At 47.0% G+C, this 22621-nt stretch overlaps 2 protein-coding genes across 2 annotated transcripts; both read left to right on the top strand.

Moving 5' to 3' along the window:
- The first annotated feature begins 373 nt into the window (after window positions 1-373).
- On the top strand, window positions 374-6890 carry BPIFA3 (BPI fold containing family A member 3). The gene is made up of 6 exons (XM_004370586.1): window positions 374-497; window positions 1021-1171; window positions 3979-4086; window positions 4836-4985; window positions 6206-6290; window positions 6726-6890. The coding sequence occupies exons 1-6, from the start codon at window positions 374-376 to the stop codon at window positions 6888-6890; spliced, it is 783 nt and encodes a 260-aa protein (XP_004370643.1).
- Window positions 6891-14389: 7499 nt separating this feature from the next.
- On the top strand, window positions 14390-18913 carry BPIFA1 (BPI fold containing family A member 1). The gene is made up of 7 exons (XM_004370439.1): window positions 14390-14561; window positions 14742-14901; window positions 16351-16458; window positions 16752-16901; window positions 17798-17882; window positions 18453-18516; window positions 18873-18913. The coding sequence occupies exons 1-7, from the start codon at window positions 14390-14392 to the stop codon at window positions 18911-18913; spliced, it is 780 nt and encodes a 259-aa protein (XP_004370496.1).
- Window positions 18914-22621: the final 3708 nt, after the last annotated feature.

Here is a 22621-nt window from a genome sequence, read left to right as displayed (position 1 = left end):
TCTTCATTCATTCACCCATTCATTTATTCATTGAAGTGTCACCAGTGTCCAACCTGTGCCAGTGTCTTGCACAGGACTCCTGCTGGATGACCCAACAGAGGACTCTGCTGGGCGTCTCCAAGCAACAAGGCCTCCCTATGGAACCCCAGCCTCTCCCCCGGCAGGCTCCACCTGCTGCTCTCACCATGTAAGCAGGTCCTGGTGGCAGCTGCCAGAGCCCATAGCAACATCTCCCCAAAGCATACTGGGGACTAACTCTGATGCCATTTCCTCCAGAAAAGCATGAGCCTGTCCATCTGGCCAGCCAACCCTGCAGCCATCCGCCTGGGACCCAGCTAAAACTTCCTGGCACTTGCAGGTCCTGGTGCCCAAGATGTCCCCACTCTGGAAGCTCTTCATTCTCCTTGGCCTTCTGGCCTCGCACTCAGCCCTGCCTGAGCAGCCCTGGCCTGGCCTGGCCAAAGTTCACACAGAGAGCAGGTCCACTCTGGCACAAAGTAAGCTGAGACTCTTGCTCTGCCTGCTACCCTCAGGGTGGGGAGGGAAGGTATCATCTGGGCCCCACCACCGCCTTGCTGTGTGACCTCAGGTCAGTCATTCACCCTTTTTTCTCCATTTTTCTTAGACCTCAAATACAGAAAATTGAAGTTGAGTTCATCACATACCAATTCATAACATATTAATGCCATCAATCACTGCAAGGCCCCTCTTTTGTTTGATTTTATGTTATTTTCCCCTTTATTCTTATCCTCACTCCCACAGAGACAAAGCACCGGGTGAACTTTCAACTATGACATCTCCTTTGAGCAGCTATTGGCCGCCAACCCCTCTGCTGGGGCGGTATTATTTATTTCTCACTTCAACCCTGCAGAGCACAATTTCACAGATGAGGAATCACAGTGACAAGCTACGATCGCTCAGCCAAGAAGGGCTGCACAGCTTGCAATCCAGGCCTGCTGACACCAAGCCCACCTTTACCACCACCCTGTGCAAGGTCACTGGTTGCTTGTCCATTTTCAGTTATTGCCCAGGGTCTCATGAGGCACAATGCAGAGGGCCGAATCCAGAACCTTCAGCTCCTAAGCAGTCTGAACGGCTCAGAGCATGTGGCTCCAGGGATGGTTGGCTGGTTAATTGGCAGCACAAGCTTCCAGCAGCAGAAGGAAGACAGGTAAGACCAGGAACCCCACCCTGACCCTGGGGCTCTTTATAGGCCTCTGGGTCAGAGGGCAGAGCTGAAAGGGGCAAAGGGCTTGGAAGCCTGAAGAGAGAAGGAAAGACTATTGAAAGGAGAAGAGAGTGGAAGTGCCAATACAAGGACAAGTGGGAGGCCCAAAGGGACTCAAAGCGATCCTTTGGGGAGACAGCATAGCAAGGAGATGAAAAATGAAGGCTCAGGAGTAAAAGCATCCTTGGGAAATTTGCTTAACCCCTCTGGTTCCATCTATAAAATGGGTACCCAAAGCAGAGCCTGGATAAACACCTGGGGTACCAAGCGAGCCAGGACTAGGGTTCTGCATTCAGATCCCCACACTATTGCTTGATAGCTGTGTGGCTATAGACAAGGTATTTGAGCTGTCTGAGCATCAGCCGTCAGTCCTCATCAGTCAAAATGGGTATAATAATTGAATAATAATTGGGTATGAAAATTGTTCTGGGAATTAAGGAGCATGCCTGTAACTTCTCTGGTATACATGAGAACCCAAACCGGTTGCTGTCGGGTGAACTCTGACTTAAGGTGTAAAAATGGCTTGGGGCACTGTCTGACCTCCTCTAACTTCACAAGAAGGAAGGAGAATCAAGATCAACAGCCCAAGGCTGATTTGTATGAGGCGGAGACCTCTTTCCACCATCTTTGCTAATTCTGACACCAGCCATCCCTCTCACGGCACTCTCTACTTCTCTGCTGGGTTCAATAATTCATTACAACGGCCACACAGAACTCACAGACAGTACTCATGGTTATGAGGTTTATCAGGGAAGTAACAGTTAAAATTCAGGCTCAGGAACACTCAGGATACAGTTCTGCCAGCAAGACAGCCTCTTACCACACCTCTCCCTGGCCCTCTGCCTCTGCCCAAAGTCACTCAGCTTTCTGTCTCTGTGGGCAGGAAGCCCACTGCACTGTCTCCTGCTGCCAGATCTCCGCTGCCAGGTCTCTCCTGCTACTGCTTCTCAGTGTCTTCAGGGTTACAGTTCTCTCTCTCTCTATCTATCTCTTTTGGTCTCCTGCTTTCAGAAGCTTCTCAGTGCAGGGATCCTAGGTCCAAAGGATGTGCTGGCTCCTGGCTGTTGTTCCTTGGTGGTAGTGGGATTTTTTTTCTCTCGCACCTCTGGGATAGCTCACCTCAAGCCCAGTGGGATGGCAAAACTGACCAATCCCTTTGGTGGGTCACAATTACCCTATCACACAGTCCCACCCAATCACTTGAGTGAGAGTTACAAGACCATGGCAAGAAAGGGCACACAAAAGCAACCCATCACACCTCACATGGCAACCCCACGTGTGTCAGAATAGAACTATGTGTCATAAGGGTTTCAATAGCTGATTTTTTTTTTTGGTAGTAGATCACCAGCCCTTTGCTCCAAGGCACGTCTGGGGGGACTTGAACCTCCAGTCTTTGAGTTAGCACCCAATTGTGTTAACCGTTTGCACCACCCAGGGACTTAGTAGGTGTATAATAATTGATATCTATGATTAACCTCGCAGAGCTAGGCCAGTTCTACTCACTTCTATTTTAACTCCTTCCTCTCAGACTGAGGCAGGGCTCCTCAGCTTCCCAGGTATCAAAGAAGCTAAACTACAACATCATTATTCCAGCCTGCTAAGCCCTTGATCTCCCTTCTCGCTAATCTGAAGTAGACCTAGTAGTCACCAGCAGGGTTGATCTATATGAGATGTGTAGGCATAATGATCTTGTATACATTCTTCAAACAAATGTCACAGTTATTCCTTGAGCACCTACTGTGTACCAGGATCTGGGATTGGTATTAGGAATAAAGCTTTGGACAAGACATGATCTCTGCCTTTTTAGGTCTTGCATTCTAGTTAGTGAGATAGGCCAAAAGTAAATACTGATTTTAAGTAGAGGGACATGTTATAGAGACAAATTTAGCAAGGTGAGCAGTTAGAGTGAGGAGGCTGATTACAAAAACCTTTTAAGAGGAGACCCTTAAGTAGAAACTTAAACAGAGTGAGTGACATGAGGAGGTAGGGGGAGCATGCTGGGCTAAAGGAGCAGTAAGTGCAAAGGCCCTGGGGTAGGAAAGAGTTTGGAGTTCTTTGAGGAAGAGAAAAAGGCCTGTATGGCTAGGTGAGCAAGGGGAATAGTCGTAGGAGATCCAGCTGTAGGGGCAGGCAGGGATCAAATCCTGCTGGGCCTTAGGGGCTGTGGTATGGGGATTAGATTTTATTCTAAGAGCAATGAGAAACCAGTGGAGAATGCTGAGTGGCAGGTGAGTGACTGCTGTGTGGCGAATAGTCTATAGAGAAGCCAAGATTGGCACAGGGAGCCCTATTCTGGAGCATCACTAGGCAAGTCGTGATAGCCACCTGGACCAAGTCACAGAAAAGAAGGTGGTGGGAAGTGACCAAACTGGGGATATATTTTGTAGGCAGGGCCAACATGATTTGCTGATGCGTTGGATGGCACGGAGAGACGGAGAGAAATCAAGTATGGCTCCTGAGTTTTGGCCTGGGCTAGGTGAATGAGATGAGAGGCTCCATCTGAGGACAGGGCCTGGGTCTGGGTCTTCAGCTCATTAGCAGCTGTGTGAAGCTAATGGGGCACTCTGGGCCAGCTCACAGCCCAGGGCCCCTGCTGTGTGCTCTTGCCTTCAGAACGTCTGTAAGACAACCTGACTCCAATACGCATTGCCAGGCCCTCCTTGCAGACAGACCAGCTTGTCTCTCAGCACACAGCGTTGCCTGTCCAAGGGCCCTCACTCACATAGGCCCTCTACTCTTTCCTTGTGTAGCATCAACATCACCAACATTCAGCTGGACTATGGCGGGATCCAAATGTCTTTCCATAAGGAGTGGTTCTCGGCGAATATCTCACTTGAGTTTGACATCAGATTTAGACTGTGAGTCCCAGAAAAGCAGGATCTGTTGGGTTCTGCTCCTCTGCACTAAGAACCCAGGAGTTGGGGGGAAATTGGGAAACTTGGGAACCCAGGACTTCGGGACCCAACCTGGCTTCAATTCTGGCTTTCATACTCACTCGCTGTGTGACCTTGGGCAAGTCACTTCTCTCTCTGAGCCTTGGTTTCTTTAGCTAAGGCGTGGATAGAGATCGTTAGACAATGGAGGGAGGTCATTTGATCATTTAAACCTATGTGAATTCACTACACTGGGCTTGATTCTTTTAAAAAAAAAGAGAGCCCCGTTAATGATTAATTAGTGATTAATTGCCTCGTTACTCTTCTTTCCTGTTGTTCAAACTTTCCTTTGCCCAAGGAAAGGGAGGTCACAGCTAAACGATAAAGATTTTGATAATAGAGGTTAATTTTCAACTTTTGAATTTTTAAAGGCCCCTAATCTGGTCTATTGAAAGCCACTCTGGCTTTCCCAGTTTGCTCCTTAATCCCTAACTTGGGGATTTAACATCCAGGCAACAAGAAGCCCCACTGGGCCTTCCTCACTGGTTTGTTGAAAGAGCGCAGAGTGCAAGGGGAGGCCCCGGCAGCAGACAGTGGCCGTCTTCGCCAACATGGGTGGGCCACTCTTCATGTTGGCTGCTTCCACCTCCTTCTACTCTTTCTCTGTCTCCTCTCCTCTCCTTCCTCCTCCTTCTCCACCTCCTCCTCCTCCTTCTCTGCTCTCTCTTCCCCAGGCCCTTCAATAACAAGATTATACAGCTGCGTGCACGCATGAACCTCGTTGTGGAATTCTGGCTGGAGAAAGATGAGTTTGGCCGGAGGGATCTGGCAATGGGCAATTGCCATGTGGAGCCCAGCAGTGTCGGTGTGATGGTCCTAACTGAGTAAGGCTGTTATTCCCCAGCCCTGGCCCCACTTCCTGCCAGATCCAGCTGCAGCCTCACTTCTCCACCACCTCCTGGATAAGTCCAAACAGACCTCATCCTTTCCCTCTGGATTTGCTGCTCCTCCCATGTCCCCATCCCAGTGATGGCCCTGCAACCCTATCAGGAGCCAGACTCTTCCTCCTCCTCACTGTCCGCAGCCCATCTGTCACTGGTTCCCATCGATGATCTCCTGGTAGCCCTTTATCCTTCCTCTCTCTCCACCCCAACAGTCACTGCCCTGGCTCAGTCAGCTGCTTGGACCATTGCAGTAGCCTCCTCCTGGGCTTCCCAGAGTCAGATCTCACCTCCTCCACTCCATTCTCCACACTGCAGCAGAAATAACCTTCTAACACAGAAATCTGGTCGAGTCCCAACCCTTGGTCCAAATCCTCCAATGGTTCTCCAATGCTCTCAGGATGAAGCCCAGACTCCCAAATGTCACTCAAGGACCTACTTGTCCTTTCCCTGCCTGGAGCTGTAGCCCTTGCCTCCAGCCTCTCTAAAGGACCCACTCATCCATCAACATGACCTGCATTTCACACCACCATGCCTTTGCATGTGATGATCCCTTTGCATGGAGTGCCCTTCCCTTCTTCTCTAAAACTCGGTCTCATCACTCATTGATTCACCAACTATTTACCAAACACCTACTATGTGTCAGGCACTGTGCTCGATGCTAGGGATACAGTGGTGAACAGGACAGAAAAACTAGAGCATAATAAAGATCTGTAGATTGGCTGACCAAGTCTGTCAACCTCAACAGACTGTGAGTCCCTCAAGGGCAAGGTTTGTGCCTGATTTATCTCTGTAATCCCAGCATGCTGACTACAGCTAAGTCCTCAGTGGATGCCCATCCATTTACTCAACACACATTCATTGAGTACCTAGATTCCTTCTTACTCTTGGCAGCCCATCTGCAGCATTCATGGGAGGACGGTGGAGGGGAAAGACTGTGGCCTCTGGAGCTCTATAGACATGATTCTGATCCAATCAGCACTTACTAGCTGTGTGACCTTGGTCACGTCACCTCTCTGAGTTACTCCTTTGTTGCTGACAATGATACTTCTGGTATGGACTGGGTGAGGAAGAAATGACTGTGTAAGGTGTACTTAACATATAGCACTTGGCGTTGTTATGTACTGTATTTTTATGTTCTGTACACCCACCTCTCTTTCTAGGAATACCCCACCAAAGATGAAACATTTTATCCGCAACCTCAGAGAGAACCTGGAAAAAGTTATTCCACGCCTGGTAGCAAGCCAGGTAACTTTTGGAAAAAAAAAAATTTCCACTTGGGCATCCTTGAGTTTGAGGGTCAGGGAATCTATATTGGCAGTTAAGAGAGAGTTTCAAATCTTGGGCTTTGGAATCTGAAGCTCAATTAAAATTACAGTTCTGCCATCTACTGGCTGTGTCTCCTAGGGCAAGTGACTTAGCCTCCCTGCGTCTCAGTTTTCCCACCTGTAACATGGGAACAATCGCAGTCCCTACCTCACAAGGTTATCACGAGGATTCAGGAAGACAAAGCACAAAAGAGCTCTGCATGGTGCCTAGTGTGAAATTGGTACTCAATACAAGGGAGCCCCTCTTGGCATAATTCCTTTTGGAAATCCAGTTGAGTCAAAGCTTCCAGACACAGGCACTCCAACCTTCTTTTCCCAGCCCCTGGCCTAACGCTTCTCTGTGATCGTGGTCCAGGTATGTCCTCTGATGGACGAAATCCTCAGGCAGCTGGATGTGAAACTGTTGAAAAGCCTACTGGGTGTGTGTCTTCGGCCATATGGGAAGGACTGCTCGGACTTGGCCAATGGCTGGAAGAGGTACCCTCCACCAGAGCCTGAGGGCTGTCTGCACGTGCTCTGAAAACACTTTAAAGGTGATCATATTATGATAACCAGTACTGTCCCCTGAGAGAGCTGAGGCAACAGAGGGGGCCCCTACGAAACAAACTCAAACCTCAGGTTAGCAGAGACTGTAGCTTCTGTCAAGATCTTCACCCAACCCCGTAGGACCACTAACCCCTCCCTCAGCCTGAGCCCATCCCCACTCCAGTTGCAGATAATACAGTCCTGTCTTCATGGAGCTCACAGTTAGTGAAGGAAAGACAAGAAGCAAATAATTAAAGATTGTTTGGGAAGAGTTTGGATATGAGCGCTCCTGGCATTGGCCCTTGGTCGGCAAGGATGGATAGGTTTCCCTTCAGTGTGGATTTGTGGGTGGGAGGATGGACACCTGGTGACTGAAGCTGGACCTTCTTCTCACAGAACAGGCTGCACCTCATGAATTCAACCAACCTCCACAAGCCAGACCGAATGTCTTCGAGCTGCCTACCACGATCGGGGCCTGCCATATCCTGGGACCTTAAGTCTCCTTCAGAGTTGAGCTTCGCTATCCCTGAAAACCTTTACCACAGGCTCTGTGGACCTCCTGTCCTCTTTCCCAATAAACTCCCTCTAGCTCAGAAGGATGTAGAGGTCCCCCTGCCTGGGCCCTGAGGTTTGGGTTCCAAGAGCCCAACCTGATAAATGGTCCATCCTGAGACTAAATATCCATGGGTTTTCTCATCAGCCCAGAAATACCAGAGAAAGCAGCCCTGGTCTGTAGTTTGCAAACAGAAAACTGGATTTGCTGAACAATGCATGGAGGGTCCTGTTGAGATTTCTCACTGCCTTATTCATTCAACCCATATTTACTGAGCACCTACTATGTACCAAGCAGTTCCCTGGGCTCCAGAAAAAGGGTGATAGAGTGGACAAGCATAAAGTTTGGAGCTGAACATATCTGAGCTCAAATTAGATTCAGGTCAACTAGAAGTTCCGTGAGGGTGTGGACCGTGTCCATCATGGTGACCGATGAGTCCCCAACTCCCAGCATAGAGCTGGGCACAAAGTATGGGCTCGGCAAATATTTATCTTTAAACGGGTGAATGAATCCTGGTCTTATGACTCACTAGCTGTTTGGGACAAAGCCCTTTACTTCTCACTCTTCCTCATCTGCAAAATGGGACTAGAAATCTTACAGGACATGGAACTATAGGAACCCTCACACACTGCTAGTGGGAGGTAAATTTTACCACCACTTTATAAAACTGTGTGGCAACATCTGCTGAAGCTGAACACGTGCCTGCCCTATGGCCCAGCAGTTCCCCTACTAGGTATATACTCAACAGAAACACATGCACGTGGGCACCAAAAGACATGTACAGTGATGTTCACAGCAGCAGTATTCATAATAGCCCCAAACTAAAAACCCCTTAACCGCTCATCCAAAAATAGATAAGTAAAATATGGGTAAATAACTTGTGGTATAGCCACCCAGTGGAATACTCCGCAGCAGTGACAAGCACACATGACCATCTGGATGAGTCTCATAAACACAAAGTTGAATGAAAGAAGCCAGACACAAAAGAGCACGTGTCATATGCTCCCCTATGCATGAAGCTCAAGAACAAGCAAAACTAATCCATGCTGTTAGAGAAGAGGAGAGTGGCTACCCTCTGGGAGAGGTTAGTGCCTGGGAGGGGACTAGGGGTCTTCTGGAGGGCTGATACCGTTCTGTTTTTTGATATGGGTGCTGGTTATGGGGAGGAGTTTACTTTGTGAAAAGTCATTGAACTATTCACTTTTGTGCATTTTTAATAAATATCTATTTTAATAAAAATTTTAAAATAAAATAAAAATACTTCCCTTGCAGGATGCTTGTGATGAATACACACATACACACACACAAACACACACAAAAATTTTGTATTATGTTCAACTTACTATCCGTTGCTGCCAAGTCTATTGCGACTCATAGCAACCTTATAAGACAGAGTAGAACTGTCTCATAGGGTTTCCAAGGAACAACTGGTGGATTTGAACCGCTGACCTTTTGGATAGCAGTCAAACGCTTAACCATTGTGCCACCAGAGCTCATGGGAAATTCTTATTAAATGTCATTTAATTAATTTTTAATTAGTTGATTATTGACTATTCAGTTATTAATTATCGATTCTCACCCTCCTCTGCCTGAGGGTTTGGAAAATATACTGAGAAATCAAGGGGAAATAACAACAATAATAGTATCACTCATGTACTAAACACTTGGTATGTGCCAACCTAGGCGCTTGGAGCTTACATTCAGCATCTCATCAAATTCTCACTGCAAACCCCATAACAAAACTGTTATTCCATTTCATACATGTGGAAACTGAGGTTTAGAGAGATAAAGTCACTTGCCCAAGGTCACATAGCAAGGAAATGGCCAAGTCCAGACTGCATTCAGGCAGCCAGACTCTAGAGCTCACTCTCTTAACCACTGTGAATGCACAACCCCCCACCCCCACACCACCTTCCCTCCCTTCATTCCAGGGGAAAGTGATGAAATACGTGTTCAGCTGGGTTGGCGAACTCAAACAAGGAAGTGTCAACAGCTCAGATGAAAATAAGGCAAAAGAAACTCAAGTCTCCATCTTTCCATTCAAGCTCCCTAATCTGAAATGCTTCGCTAAGGATTTGCAACCCTAAACTCTGGCATTCACCCAAATGACCCCCCTTGACAGCCTGGAGATTGAGGGGTTCTTCCTGCTCCTGAGTCAAAAAGCAAACATGGGAGATTCGGCCCTGTCTCCCGCGGGGCTTCCTTGGTCTCTTGGTGAAGGCATCTTTTGTCTCCTTCCTCCTGAACCCTCCTGGGGAAGTTCAGGGGCTACCTAAAGGGCCTCCTTGGGTTTCTTGCATTCTGTTTTCTTTTCATTCATAGAATGAAAGTTCATAGAGGTTCACAGAGCTACAGATTCACCACTTTTTCTTCTGGAAGGACTTGTTGAATAATAGGCCTTTATCTGGATACTGGAGCCCTGGTGGCACAGTGGTTAAAGAACTAGGCTGTTAACCAAAAGGTCAGCAATTTGAATCCACTACCTGCTCTTTGGAAACCCTATGGGACAGTTCTACTCTGTCCTATAGAGTTGCTATGAGTCGGAATAGCACTCAAAGGCAATGGGTTTTGGTATCATGATACTGGGGTCAGGAGTAGTTTAAGCAGAAAAAACCCGTTGCCATTGAGTCGATTCTAACAGCAACTCATCAGCAATGGGTTTTATTTGTTTATAGATAAATAATAAAAATTCATGGACTTCTGAGTTTATGAACTGAAATTCATACCAGCTTCCCAAACATTGTGCCCCAATAACCCTGCAAGGCAGATCTTATCCTCCTCATTGTACAGATGAGGAAACTGAAGTCCAGCGGGTTGGAGTGGCTTGCTCAGGATCACAGAATTTGAACCAGGGCTGTCTGCTCTCAAACCTACCCTCTTCCTACCACGACACATACGCAGCTTCTTGACTTAGCACCAGAGAATATAAGCTGTCCATTAACTAACTGCTCAGACTTGAATCAGTTCCTTGATTTATCTTCCTCAGTTTCTCCACAAGGATAGAAGCGACCTGAGCAACCCACAAGAGTTGTTAATAACTGCCCCTTGGAGGTATCAACCAGGACTCTCATAGGAAATGGAAGCAGGCTCAGCTCAGGCCTGGTATGAGGGAAAGGCAGCAGGCTCAGTGGTCACAGGGATTCAGGCGGACAGAGGGTGAATTCCAACTCCACCACTCACTCACTGTGTATCCTTGGGAAGTAGTTACCCCTCTCAGAACCTCAGCCTACTCATCAATGTTGTTGTTGTTAGGTGCCGTGGAGTCAATTTCGACTCATAGCAACCCCATGGGACAGAGTAGAACTGCCTCATAGAATTTTCTAGGCTGTAATCTTTATGGGAGCTAGTCTTAGGCTGGGTTCTCTAGAGAGGCAAAACCAGTAAAGCGTATAAGTATATATATAGAGAGATTTATATCAAGGAAATAGCTCACGAGGTTGTAGAGGCTGGAATGTACCAAGTCCGTAGATCAGGATAGAGACTTCTCCTGATTCACTTAGCCACAGCAACTGGTGAACTCAAGATTGGCAGGTCAGAGAGCAGCGCTCTTGCTCATAGGCTTGAAGATGGATGAATCCCAGGTAAGCTGCTAGCTCAAGTCCCAAGAATCAGAAGTCAGATGAACAGGAGCCAGCTACAGGATCCAGAACAAGCAAAAGCCAATGAGACTTACCAGAATGCCTACTTATAGTTGATGCAGGCCACATGCCCAAGGAAACTCCCTTTCAACTGATTGGCTACTCACAGCAGATCCCATCACGGAGGTGACCACATTATATCAGATCTTGTCGTGGCAGTGGTCACAACATCATATGACTGCCAAACCACTGAGAATCATGGCCTAGCCAAGTTGACACACAACATAACTATCACAGAGCAGATCGCCAGGTCTTTTTCCTGCAGAGCCACTGGGTCAGTTCAAATTGCCAACCTTTTGGTTAGCAGTGGAGCACTTAACCACTGAGCCACCAGGGCTTCTTATCTGACTTATAGGGGTAACAATACCAACCACTTCTGATGAGGATGAGGTTCAAATATGGAAAGTATCACACACATAGTAGGGGCTCAGTAAATGAGCATTTTCTTCTCTCTCTTTTGCTTCTAGGATGTTAGTTTTTGCAGGGCAGGGTCTGCTTTCACCGATCCAAGACCTTGGCCTCTGTGTGCCTCAGTTTTTTCGTTTGTACAGTGGACTCCAAACGTCCAAGTGGTAGAGATAAATGTCTTATCCTTCATGGGGGGAAGGTAGAAGAAAGGGTAAGGGTAGAGACCAGGATACACAGGATCCCTCAGACCTGGGAACCTGGAAAGAATATTCCAGAATATGAAAATGGGAAGCTTAAGAGCATGAAATTCATGGACAAGGGAAAGCAAAATGCTCCTTGAGTGTGGGGAAGCTGCCTCCATCTCTCAGCCGAGTGATAAGAGAAAGGCCTGGAGTATGACTGCCTTGGCTTCACACCAGCCATGTAACTCCAGCATGTCAACTCACACTCTAAGCCTCAGTTTCCTTCTTGTAAAATGGCGGTGCTCATTCCAACCTTACAAGATGCTGTGAGGATTCATGCGACACTGTATGTGTAGAAGCACACCGGGCCTGGGGCACAGCAGGAGCTCAGGAAGTGTTGGTTGACGTTGTTTTTATTGTTATTACTAGCTAACAAGTTGAGTTCTGACTCTGCCACCTCTCTGTGTCTTCGGGCAGGCCACTTGTCCCCGTGGGCCTCAGTGTCCTCGTCTGTAAGTAAGAAGCAATAACCCTCCCTCTCAGGGTTGTTGTGAGGACATATAGCCCCTCACATGTAACTTTCATGCAATAGAGACTCAGAAAATGGGAGGCCCCTGCCCCGGGATTGAGGACACCCCGGATGTATGGAGTTCAGATGCAGTTTTACTCTTTTTGACACTGAGGGATCAAGAGTCCCCCATCAAAGAAAAGAATTGGACCAGGAGTGGAAAAGGGCCTTGATAGGAGACTGAGAGTCCCTCCTGGGCTCCTCTGGCTGCCTCTCCCAGTGTCCCACAAGTGATCCTCCAGGCCACCTCACAGCATGGGTCTCCAGCCCTATCCCTGAAAGCATGAAGTCTTGAGTAACAGCCCCATCTCAAGTTTTTCTCTGTTTAACTTGTCATTCAAATGGCGTAACTGCCCTACCTGCTAATGTGACTGGCAGTTATTTACTTTGGAAAGCCCTGAAAGACACCACCAGACTGCAGACTTCTGAATATCTAGAAACCCATCTTCTGAACCCACATTTCCTGATTCTCACACTATAAAAGAGGCTGCCTCCTCAGCAGAAGCAAGCAGGAGAGGGAAGAGTAGACCAGGACAGCGCGAAGCCCTCTGAGACGTCCAGGTGAGACCAGCCCGCTCCTCTCCCCATCAGTGCCGCTGGGTGGCAGGGCTGCTGGAGCTGCTCGCTGTGTGGGTGAGCACTGGCAGGCTCCACTTAGGGTCACTCGATGGGGGACTTTCAAGAGAAGCAGATCTGGCCATTTTCTGGGGAGTGGAGAGGTTAGCCATTTTTTCTGCTTTTCCAAGAGACCAGTAACACTGATATAGAAATGTTCTGTAGCAGAAAATTTGATGGTGATGGGAGCAGGTGGTTGCAAGTATAAACCACCGAATTTTCCAGGTTAGAACCCTCTCGGGGGAATGCTATTCACACCCTAAGTCAAAATCTCTAAGGAAAGAGTTCTAACCCGAGGTTGCCAGTGGGGATTAGGATTATCCATGAACCTCCTAAAATTATCCACCCCATTTTGTACATTTTTGATTCATTTTTCCAGGACTAGGATCCTTAGCTTCCATTGGATTCTTAATCTGTTGCCTAAAAGAGATTCAGAGCTCCCAATCCAAGTTTACCTCCCCAGGGAGGCCCCACTGGTTTTTTGGGCCAAAAAGGCCTTTTCAATTCAGCCAGTCACAGTGGTAGCGTTTTGGCCACGTTGGCCAGTTGATGGGATTTTGCCCAAAGCTGTTAGTCATATCCAGAGTATAGGTTCCGGCTCTGGCTTTTGACACCTTTAACTCCTTTGGCTGCCAAATAGGCCCATGAAAAGAAGAGTGATATCTGGGAGGGGGCTGGTTCAAAAGGCAGACAAACCTCAGAGGTTGCTCCAGAAATTCATCAGTTTGAAGAAGAAAAGATAGTGGGTAGGCTTGTGTTTGTGTGTAGGGTGAGGAGTCCTGCCTCCAGCCACAGCTCTGCCATTGATTTGTTGTGTGACCTTGAGAACATCACTAGTCCTCTCTGGTCTCCTGGTTCCCTACATGTAATGAAGGTGTTGGATGGCCCCAAGGTTTCCCCAGCTCAGGCCTGGATGAGAAGGTGGCTACAGCCGTGCAAGTTCCAGCATTCTGTGACTTGTGAGGCTTCCACAAACCATCAGGGCCTAGACCTGGAACCGAAGGGCTTAGTGGGGCTGACTGCGAGGCAGTCTGGTTCCTCAGCCATGAGTATGTTTAAGCCTCTTAATTTGTCTGCCAAGAGCAGAGGCTGGGAGCAGTGACACAGGCTATTGGAGGATAAATCTGGTGGTCACTTCGTTTAAACAGAGGCCTCTAAGTCAGACAGATCTGGCTTCGAATCCTATCTCCACTGTGTATTTTCCACCTTGGGGGGAGTTACTGAAACCCACTAGACCTCAGTTTCTTCATCTGTGCAATGAGGGTAATAAGTGCCTACGTCTTAGGGTTGTGGGAAAGATAAAATAGGTCACTGAGTGTAAGCACTCATCCTCATGCCACACACAGAGAAAATGCTCAATGTTATCATAGTAACAGTGTTAGCTATTACTGTTCACTACCTGGTGTCCTGGGGAACAGACAAATGAGAATCCTGCTCCCAGATGAGCAGGGGCTGGGGTGTGATAAATTCTTCTCTGATATCCACGCCACATTGGACCCATCATTCTCTCCATAGATATCAAGAGAGAAGATGTTTCAAATTGAGGGCCTCATTGTCTTCTGCGGGCTGCTGGCCCAAACCAACGCCCTGCTTGAAGGTCTGCCCCTGTCCCTACGCCCGGCTGTGCCCCTGACCCAGTCTCTGCCCCTGAACCCGGTTCTGCCCTCAATTCCGACAGATCTTGCTGGAAGCTTGACAAGTGGTAAGTGAGAGTCTCTGATAACTTCTTTCAGATGTTGTGTGTGTGTGTGTGTGTGTGTGTGTGTGTGTGCAACTATCCAATGGCAGTGGTGTGAGAGCAGGGATGAATGAGGGGGAGGGAAGGATGGAGAAGATGGAATTATCCAATCTGATCCCTGGGGACCCTTGTATCCATTTCCAGCTCTCACCAATGGCCTGCTCTCCGGGGACCTGCTGGGCATTCTCAAAAACCTTCCACTCTTGGACATCCTGAAGGCTAGAGGAGACAACTCTGGTGGCCTGGCTGGGGGCCTTCTTGGAAGAGTGACTTCAGTGGTCCCTCTCCTGAACAACCTCATAGAGTGAGTTGCCCTGAAAGAGGGCATTGGCCCCCATTAGGGAGCCCATTTGGAAATCTGACATCCTAGGCAGTAGCCCTGGAGGATGGAGGGGCCCGATCTGAACATGGGGCAAGACTCAAGCCTGAGACCCTTCTCACAATCTAGCAGGGCACACCAGCCTGCCGTCTCACATGTCCTGGGTCCCCAGCATCATCTCCAATTCTCAGAAACCCTTTGAGATCAGTATAATAATTCCAGTTTTACAGATGGGAAAACTGAAACCCAAAGAGGTGCCTATGCCCACACAACTATAGTGATACAGAGCAAGGAATCTAACTCAAATTTACTTAAGCCCAAAGCCAAGGCTCTTTCCGCTACGCTGCAATAATTTTGTTCTCTCCACCTTTGGAATTCCTTCAAACACAGGTGGCCTTTAATGTAAGCAGGAAAGTGTAGGTTGCCCTCCTCAATTATATTGGTGATGTGATTAAGAGCAATGTGATGTCCATGGAAAGACCCAATGTGCTGTTTCACATGAGACAAGAATGCAATAATGGAAATGCTTGATGCTGACAAAGGCTGGGTCCTTGATAGGCCTGGAGCAAAGCAATTTCCAAGATCCCTATCCACCAGGTGCTTATCCCCTGACTTGAATACAGACAGACTTGGGTTTGATTCTCTGATGTACCATATACTTGCTGGGTGACCTCTGATAATGCACTCAGTCTCTCTAAGTACGTTATTGGTTTCCTCATCTGTAAAACAGAGATTATAATATCCACTGAGAAAGACTGTCGGGAAGACTAGAGAAGATTTAAATCACCTGGCACAGTGCCTGTCTCAGAGAAGAGGTTCAATATCATCCTTTCCCCATTCTCCCTGACTTCATGCCCCTTAATACCCATGATAGATATTGTCAGTTGACTTGTCATTGAAGGCCATGGCAGGATGAGTGATTCCGATCCATAAAAGTTTGTGTAAAACTTACTGCTGTTGCCCATACATCATCCACTTACCCATCCATCCATCCATTCCTCCATCTTCCCTTCCATCTAACTACTTACTCTTCCATTCATCTACCCACACATCTAGCTGTCCGTCCTCCCATCAATCCACAAATTCAACCAATATGAAATACCCCTTTCTTTGTAAGGTTCTGAGCTGGGCGTACAGGATGCAAGTATTATTCAGACACGGTCCCTATTTTGGAATACTTCATAGACTTGTGATGAGGAAAGGCCATTAAGTGTATCAGGATCTAACCCAGTGTAGAGATTGGGGAAGACTAATGTGTAATTTAGAACCCATGTGGCTTTTGTTTCAAGACTCCCCTCCTGTTTCCCCAGTCCCATTTCATGGGAAGCTCCATCTCTGGGATGAGTGAGGTTGACTTAAAGATGGTTTCTGGCCCTAGTGGGCTTGGGGCTAGAGGAGCTGATGTTTCTCCCTTCAATGTTGCTCCCTGGACAGAGTGACAGTCACTGATCCCCAGCTTCTGGAACTTGACCTTGTACAGACTCCTGATGGCCACCGTCTCTATGTCACCATCCCTCTGGGCCTGGTCCTCAACGTAAAGATGTGAGTGGGTCCCAAAGGGTATGGGAGGATGGTTCACCAAGGGAGATTCTGATGACCATGGGTAACCAAAAAGCGGGTGTTGGAGTCTAATAGACCTAAACCTCCAACTTCAGCTCATTTGCTGCTATGCCAAGTAACCCTGGGAAACTCACTTGACATCTTTGAGCCTTGGTTTCCCCTAATGGGAAATGAGATGAGTACAGCTGTGGACAGGAATTCCTGGTGAGGAGAAAATCCCCCTCTGCCTTGGAATATGGTAGGGCCAGATGCCAGCAGGTCCATCTCCTCTGCAGGGCCTTGATCAGAAGTCTGTTGAGGCTGGATGTGAAGCTGAACATCACTGCAGAACTCTTAACTGCAAAAGATGAGCAGGGGAAGACCCACCTGATCCTTGGTGACTGTACTCACTTTCCTGACAGCCTGAAAATCTCCCTGCTTGATAGGTGAGGCCAGAGTGGGTGACTTCTGCCTGTAGACATCAGGGTGGGATGATGGATAGATGGTTGGAAAGATGGAACAATGGGAGGATAGGTGAATGGGAGGTTGGAAGGGTGGGAAAATTGATGAGAGGGAGGATGGATAGGTGGATGGATGAACGGATGGGTGGTTGGATGGATGGTTGGATAGATAGGTAGATGAATGGGTAAGGAGTCCCTTGTCTCTTCTTAAACCAGTGAGCCAATTTTATGCTGGATGAGACAACAAGAGATCTGAGTTCAAGCTCCATTTCTCAGTGAGAAGTGGGAGGGGAGGAATACGGAGCATCTGTATGAATTTGGATGGTGCTTCCCCAACTCTAGGTCTCAGGTTACTCATCTGTAAGGTGGAGCTACATTGGGATTGTTGCTAGAATCATTAGTATAACTGTGTATACTAGGTATGACTGTGCTTTATCCCAGTAAAGGGTAAAATAGTTACGGAGCCTAACTAAGTTACTTAGTTTAGTTACCTGTCACACAGGGAGACTAAGACATGCAGAATATGCAATAGTTATTCTGATCATAGCTAACAATTACTGAACACAAATATTGTGCTTCACATGAATCATATGTTGAATCCTCATGACAGCCATGTACTAAGCACTGTTTATTCATTGATGGATTCTACAAAGTCTTTGTGAATAACTGTTGTGTATTAATGTGTTTATTCAACACATATCTACTACTGTGTGCTGTGTGGAGTATAACTCTCCATTAGATAGGCCTTTTGGTGTTCACCTGTAGTTTTCAGTTACTTAGTGCTGAGACTGTGGTGGGCATAGTGGTCCCTCTGAAGTCTTCTCCATAGCAGCTCCAGATCTCTGCAAGTGTAACATCACCCCATGACTTTTCTCTTTCAGAAATGCCCCTCTCCCTGTTCAAAGCCTTGTTGACAGCCTCACTGGGATCTTGGACAATGTTCTTCCTGAGCTGGTGCATGGCAAGGTAAGTGGGAAAAAGTGGGAGTCTCCTGATCCTTGGGTCTTAGAGATTCTCAGGCTGAAAGAAACTCCTTGGGTGAACTGGTCTGAGCCTCTCAGTTTAATAGGTAATTTATATCTATCAGTCCATCTGTCCATTGATCCATCTGTCCAAGTCTCTGCTTTTTATCCTTTAAAATACATTGATTGGTTCCTGCTCTGGGCCAGGCTCTGTGCTTGTCCACATTCCAGCTGGAATGGATTGACCCCTACCTCCAGAAGCTGCCAGTCTGGCCCTATGCTTGGGGTCCCTTATATCCAGAAATTTAGCTCCTACAGAACAGCCCAGCCTATTTAGAAGCAGATGTGGTATCACAGAGTGAACCTGGGCATGTTGTGTGATTCATGGCTTCAGTTTCTCCTTGTGCCCAGTGTTGATGTGTGAGCATTCATCTGTGGGATGACTTAGAATCAAGCACTTCCAGAGATAGTAAAATGATAGAAAATCTCCCCGAAAAAATTCATCCCGGGGAAGTTGCTGCCACCAGAGTCTCCTTACAGGTGCCACCTTGCCTAACTCCCCTCTTTGCCCTAGGTGTGCCCTCTGGTCAATGGGATTCTCGGCAGCCTGGATGTCACCCTGCTGTATGACATTACCCGTGAGTACCCAATTCCAAGCCCTCTTGTCTCCCTTGTAGGAACAACAATTTCCCATGGGGAGCTTTGTTCCTGCAAACCAGAAGACAGTCAGATCTCTGGCCTCAACTCTCCCCATTTTGGGTTTTGTTTTTGCCCTGAATTATCCAGATACATTTATATGTAGACTCTGTCTCCCCCAGTCAGACCTGATACAGAGAACAGCTGGACTTGCTGGTGGAAGGAGGCCTGCCTCTCGAAGTCCAGCCTGAACTGGATATCTAGAGCTCCCATCCCTTGGCCCTAGGCCTCAGCATGAATTCTGGACTGCTTCACACGGAGACCATCACTCTGATCTGTTTTGTTTTGTTTTGTCCAGATAAGCTGATCCATGGACTGGAATTTGTCATCAAGGTCTAAGCCTTCCTGGAAGAGCCCTGGCCTCTGCCAAGCTGGTGAGTGCTGCTATGTGGGCATGATGGTGGGCACGATGATTCCTGCTTACTCCCACCCCCCCAGGATTTGTAGGACTGGCTGTCCTTTTTATGGAGGGGGCAGCAGGGGACGTGGGATAGTGACATCCAAAGAGAGAGACCAACACCCATGCAGACACACACACAGATGCACAGAAATGCTGTCAGGTGGAGCAACACAGCTTCAAAGAGAAACACACATGGTCATGGATACACATATAGAAACACATACACACACACATAAATGTTCAGATAAACACACAGTCACTCAGACACTCAGATGCACACATTCACACACAAGAACACATGGACATGCACACACTTAAATACATGCATGAGGAATTACCTGGCCCCAGGCTTAGGCTGCCCTGTGGCTGAGACAAGACCCCTAGCCCCAGGATCTCAGCCTCCTCCCCACCCCTTGGAGACTGGGTTTGATGATGCACCAATACCAATAAGAGTCAGTTATCTTGAGTCTCCATTCTGACCGGGTCTTCTCCCAACAGAAACATTTCCTGCTGTTCAGCCTACTCCCTGCCCGGCTTCCCAGGGCTCACAGAAGATCGGTCTATGTCCTAGACAATGACGTAGCCACCATTTTGGGATCAGAGCTGTCTTCTCTTCATGGGACCTGCTCTCTTCCTTGCCCACCAGGCATGTGTTACATTCGATGATTCTTACCAAATAAACTAGCTCTTCCTCTGCACTGGGGGTCTTGTCATTCTTCACCATTACTTGAAGGCTCATACTTTGGAAAGAGCCCTGGCCTGGGAGGATAGGACCATGGAACAGAGTTTGGATCTAACATTGTAGATCTTAAAGGTCTTAAGCAGTACAGGAAAATCTTCAGATGTACGTGAATTTCATAGTGATTGATTTGGTGTCCTTAGTAAGGGTAGACAGAGAGGTTTGAGATAGATGCAGAAATCTAGACAGAGATGATGACACTAGTTTCACAAAGGAGAGAAAAGAGCCAATTTGAGAGATGCTTAGGGGGTAGGATTGGAAGGACGTGAGTGAGGGAGCACATGCAGCGCCCATCCATGTCTCAGGTTGGAGAGTCCAAGGATAACTGCAAATGTGAGAAGATAAGTTGATTCAATAGGAATATGATGCCTTTAGTTGTGGCTACTGTGGATGAAAGTGCCTGGGGGACCCCAGGGGAGAAGTCCTGAAAGCTGATGGATACACAGTCATCTACCACTCTTCTTTTGCTTACTTGGATCCAGCCATACTGGGCTCTTTTCTGTTCCCTAAGCAAGAGGATGATAAAGATGACAAAGAAAAAGTATAGGAGGAAGGACAGACAGGTCCAAAGTGACAATTGCTGAAAGGCTTGAGAAAGCCTTCCTAAGAGATTTCCCACCACCAGACCTTGGCTAAAAGCACCATGTGGTTCAATCAATAAGATCAAACCCACCACACTCCCATCTCAGACCCAAGGACTAAAGGAATCTGAGTTTACATCCTACCATCAAAGCCCACTTTAGTGAAGAACAGTAAATCTATGAGTCTTCCCATGATCTGAACAACATCCTCTTGTTCAGGGGTGAGTCTAAGATAGGAAGAGAAGACAGTAGTTAGTACCGAATAATCTTCCTAGAATGCTGCTTCTGCCACATCAGTCCTTTGCTCAAAAACCTGCTATGGATCACTAGTACTTTGAGTTCTGTTTCAAAGTCTACTACCTAATTTCATGGCCCTCCATGATGCTGCTCTGCCCTACAGCTCCAAGCTCCCCTCATGTGGCTCCTTAAAATGAGTCCTTTATATGAATCACCCTGATTGCTCCCCATCACTCCTTCCTCTGTAACTTTGGTTATCCTCTTTCTCCCTCCTGGAATTCCTCCCTTTAACCCCTACCAACCTTTGAGGCCCAGCCAATTGGCTTCCTCCAAACAGCCTCTCTGTCCACTCTACCCCACTCTTCATCTTTGCATTCCTGGACACCTTCATGTCAGGCAGTTGGTACCATTCCAAAAGTAAATAAAGGGAATGGTTCTTGATTCTTTGATTTTCAACTGATACATTTCACTTCTCTCCTCAAGTAGATGGCCAACACCTTAAAGAAAAAAATGATATCAATTTAAAGAAATAGTAAAGGAGGCAAGAAGTCCTTGATTCTTACAGAAAGCGGAAAGCTTACCTATCTTTATTTACAACCCCAGTGAGCCCATAGTTCAGTTCTCAATTCCTTTGATATATTGTTTAGAGTCAGATCCACACATGTCCACTCAAAGGTGAACTCAGGAGCTCATATACAACATTAAAATCTCTTTTCAAACTTCTTTCTCTACACAATCTCTCCACATTCTCTTGCTCCCAGAGGTCCCTCATCCCTGGTCTTCCGGCTAGACAGCCAGAGCTCTCGTCTCCCTACTCTTCTGCACATGTCCCATGACTGGGTTTGCCTCCAGGTCAAATGGTGGGAGGATAGACAGAGAAAATAAAAACACAGTGAGATTCTACCCCCACTCTTCAGAGCACACTTCCTCTGGTAAGAGAAAAGGACTCCCCTCCTTTAGAGTTTGGGGTACTTTTGTAACACCATTGCCACAACTGCCATCACCAAGCATACCCTACTTCATAGGACTGTTGTGATAATTATATGTGATAATTCATTAATTCAGCACATATTTATTTAGGGCCTACTCTGTGCCAGGCACTGTTTGTCGTGGTTTGAATTATGTCCCCCAAAAAAATGTGTGTATCAGTTTGGCTGGGTCATGATTCCTAGAATTGTGTGGTTGGCCTCCATTTTGTGATTGTAATTTTATGTAAAAGAGGATTAGAGTGGGATTGTAACACCACATTTACCCAGGTCACTTCCCTGATCCAATGTAAAGGGAGTTTCTCTGGGGTGTGGCCTGCACCACCTTTTATCTCTGTGTTTTGCTGTGGGATTTCAGTATGAGATACCCTGAGCCATGCACTGCCAAGTTGTGAGCTCTGTCATGCCAAGAAGGGCACCCAGAAGCAACAGGAGGGAGGTTTGCCAAAAGGTCAATTCACTGAAAGCCAATTGGCCAAATACACTATTGACCAAACTAACAAAATTTACTGATTTACTAAGAACTTATTTAAAAGAGTGGTATTCTTAAATTATTGGCTGCTAACCCAAAGGTTGGTGGTTCGAGCCCACCCAAGGCACCTAGGAAGGAAGGCCTAGGGATCAGCTTCCAAAAGGTCACAGCCATGAAAACCTTGTGGAGCACAGTTCTACTTCCGTGAGTAGAAACTGACCGAACAGCAGCTGGTTGGTTTGGTTTGTTCTTGAATGACTGTGACTGTATTGGCAAAAGGAAGACTATTTGTAAAAAGAATAGAAAGAAAATCATCTAAACTGAATTTTCCCACATAAAATGCTAAAATATTGGTCATAGTCCTAAGAAGGCTCTTTTCATATTCATTGAACACACTTAAGAATGTTATTTTGGTTTAAAACCTACTGTATAGGATCAAATTGACAACAATAACTAGAAAGATTAGATAGGAAACTTAGGGGGCAATGATTTTATGTTCACGGGAGAAACAACTTGGAAAAGGAGGATGAGAATGGCTGCATAACTTGAAAAATGTAATAAGTGTCAGTAAATTGTATATGTAGAAATTGTTGAAATGGTATATGTTCTGCTGTGTATATTCTCAACAACAA

The sequence above is a fragment of the Trichechus manatus genome, unplaced genomic scaffold (genome assembly GCF_000243295.1).
Source record: "Trichechus manatus latirostris isolate Lorelei unplaced genomic scaffold, TriManLat1.0 scaffold00008, whole genome shotgun sequence".
Taxonomy (NCBI): domain Eukaryota; kingdom Metazoa; phylum Chordata; class Mammalia; order Sirenia; family Trichechidae; genus Trichechus; species Trichechus manatus.
The sequence above is the reverse complement of the archived record's forward strand: the minus strand, read 5'-3'. Positions and strand labels throughout refer to the sequence as shown.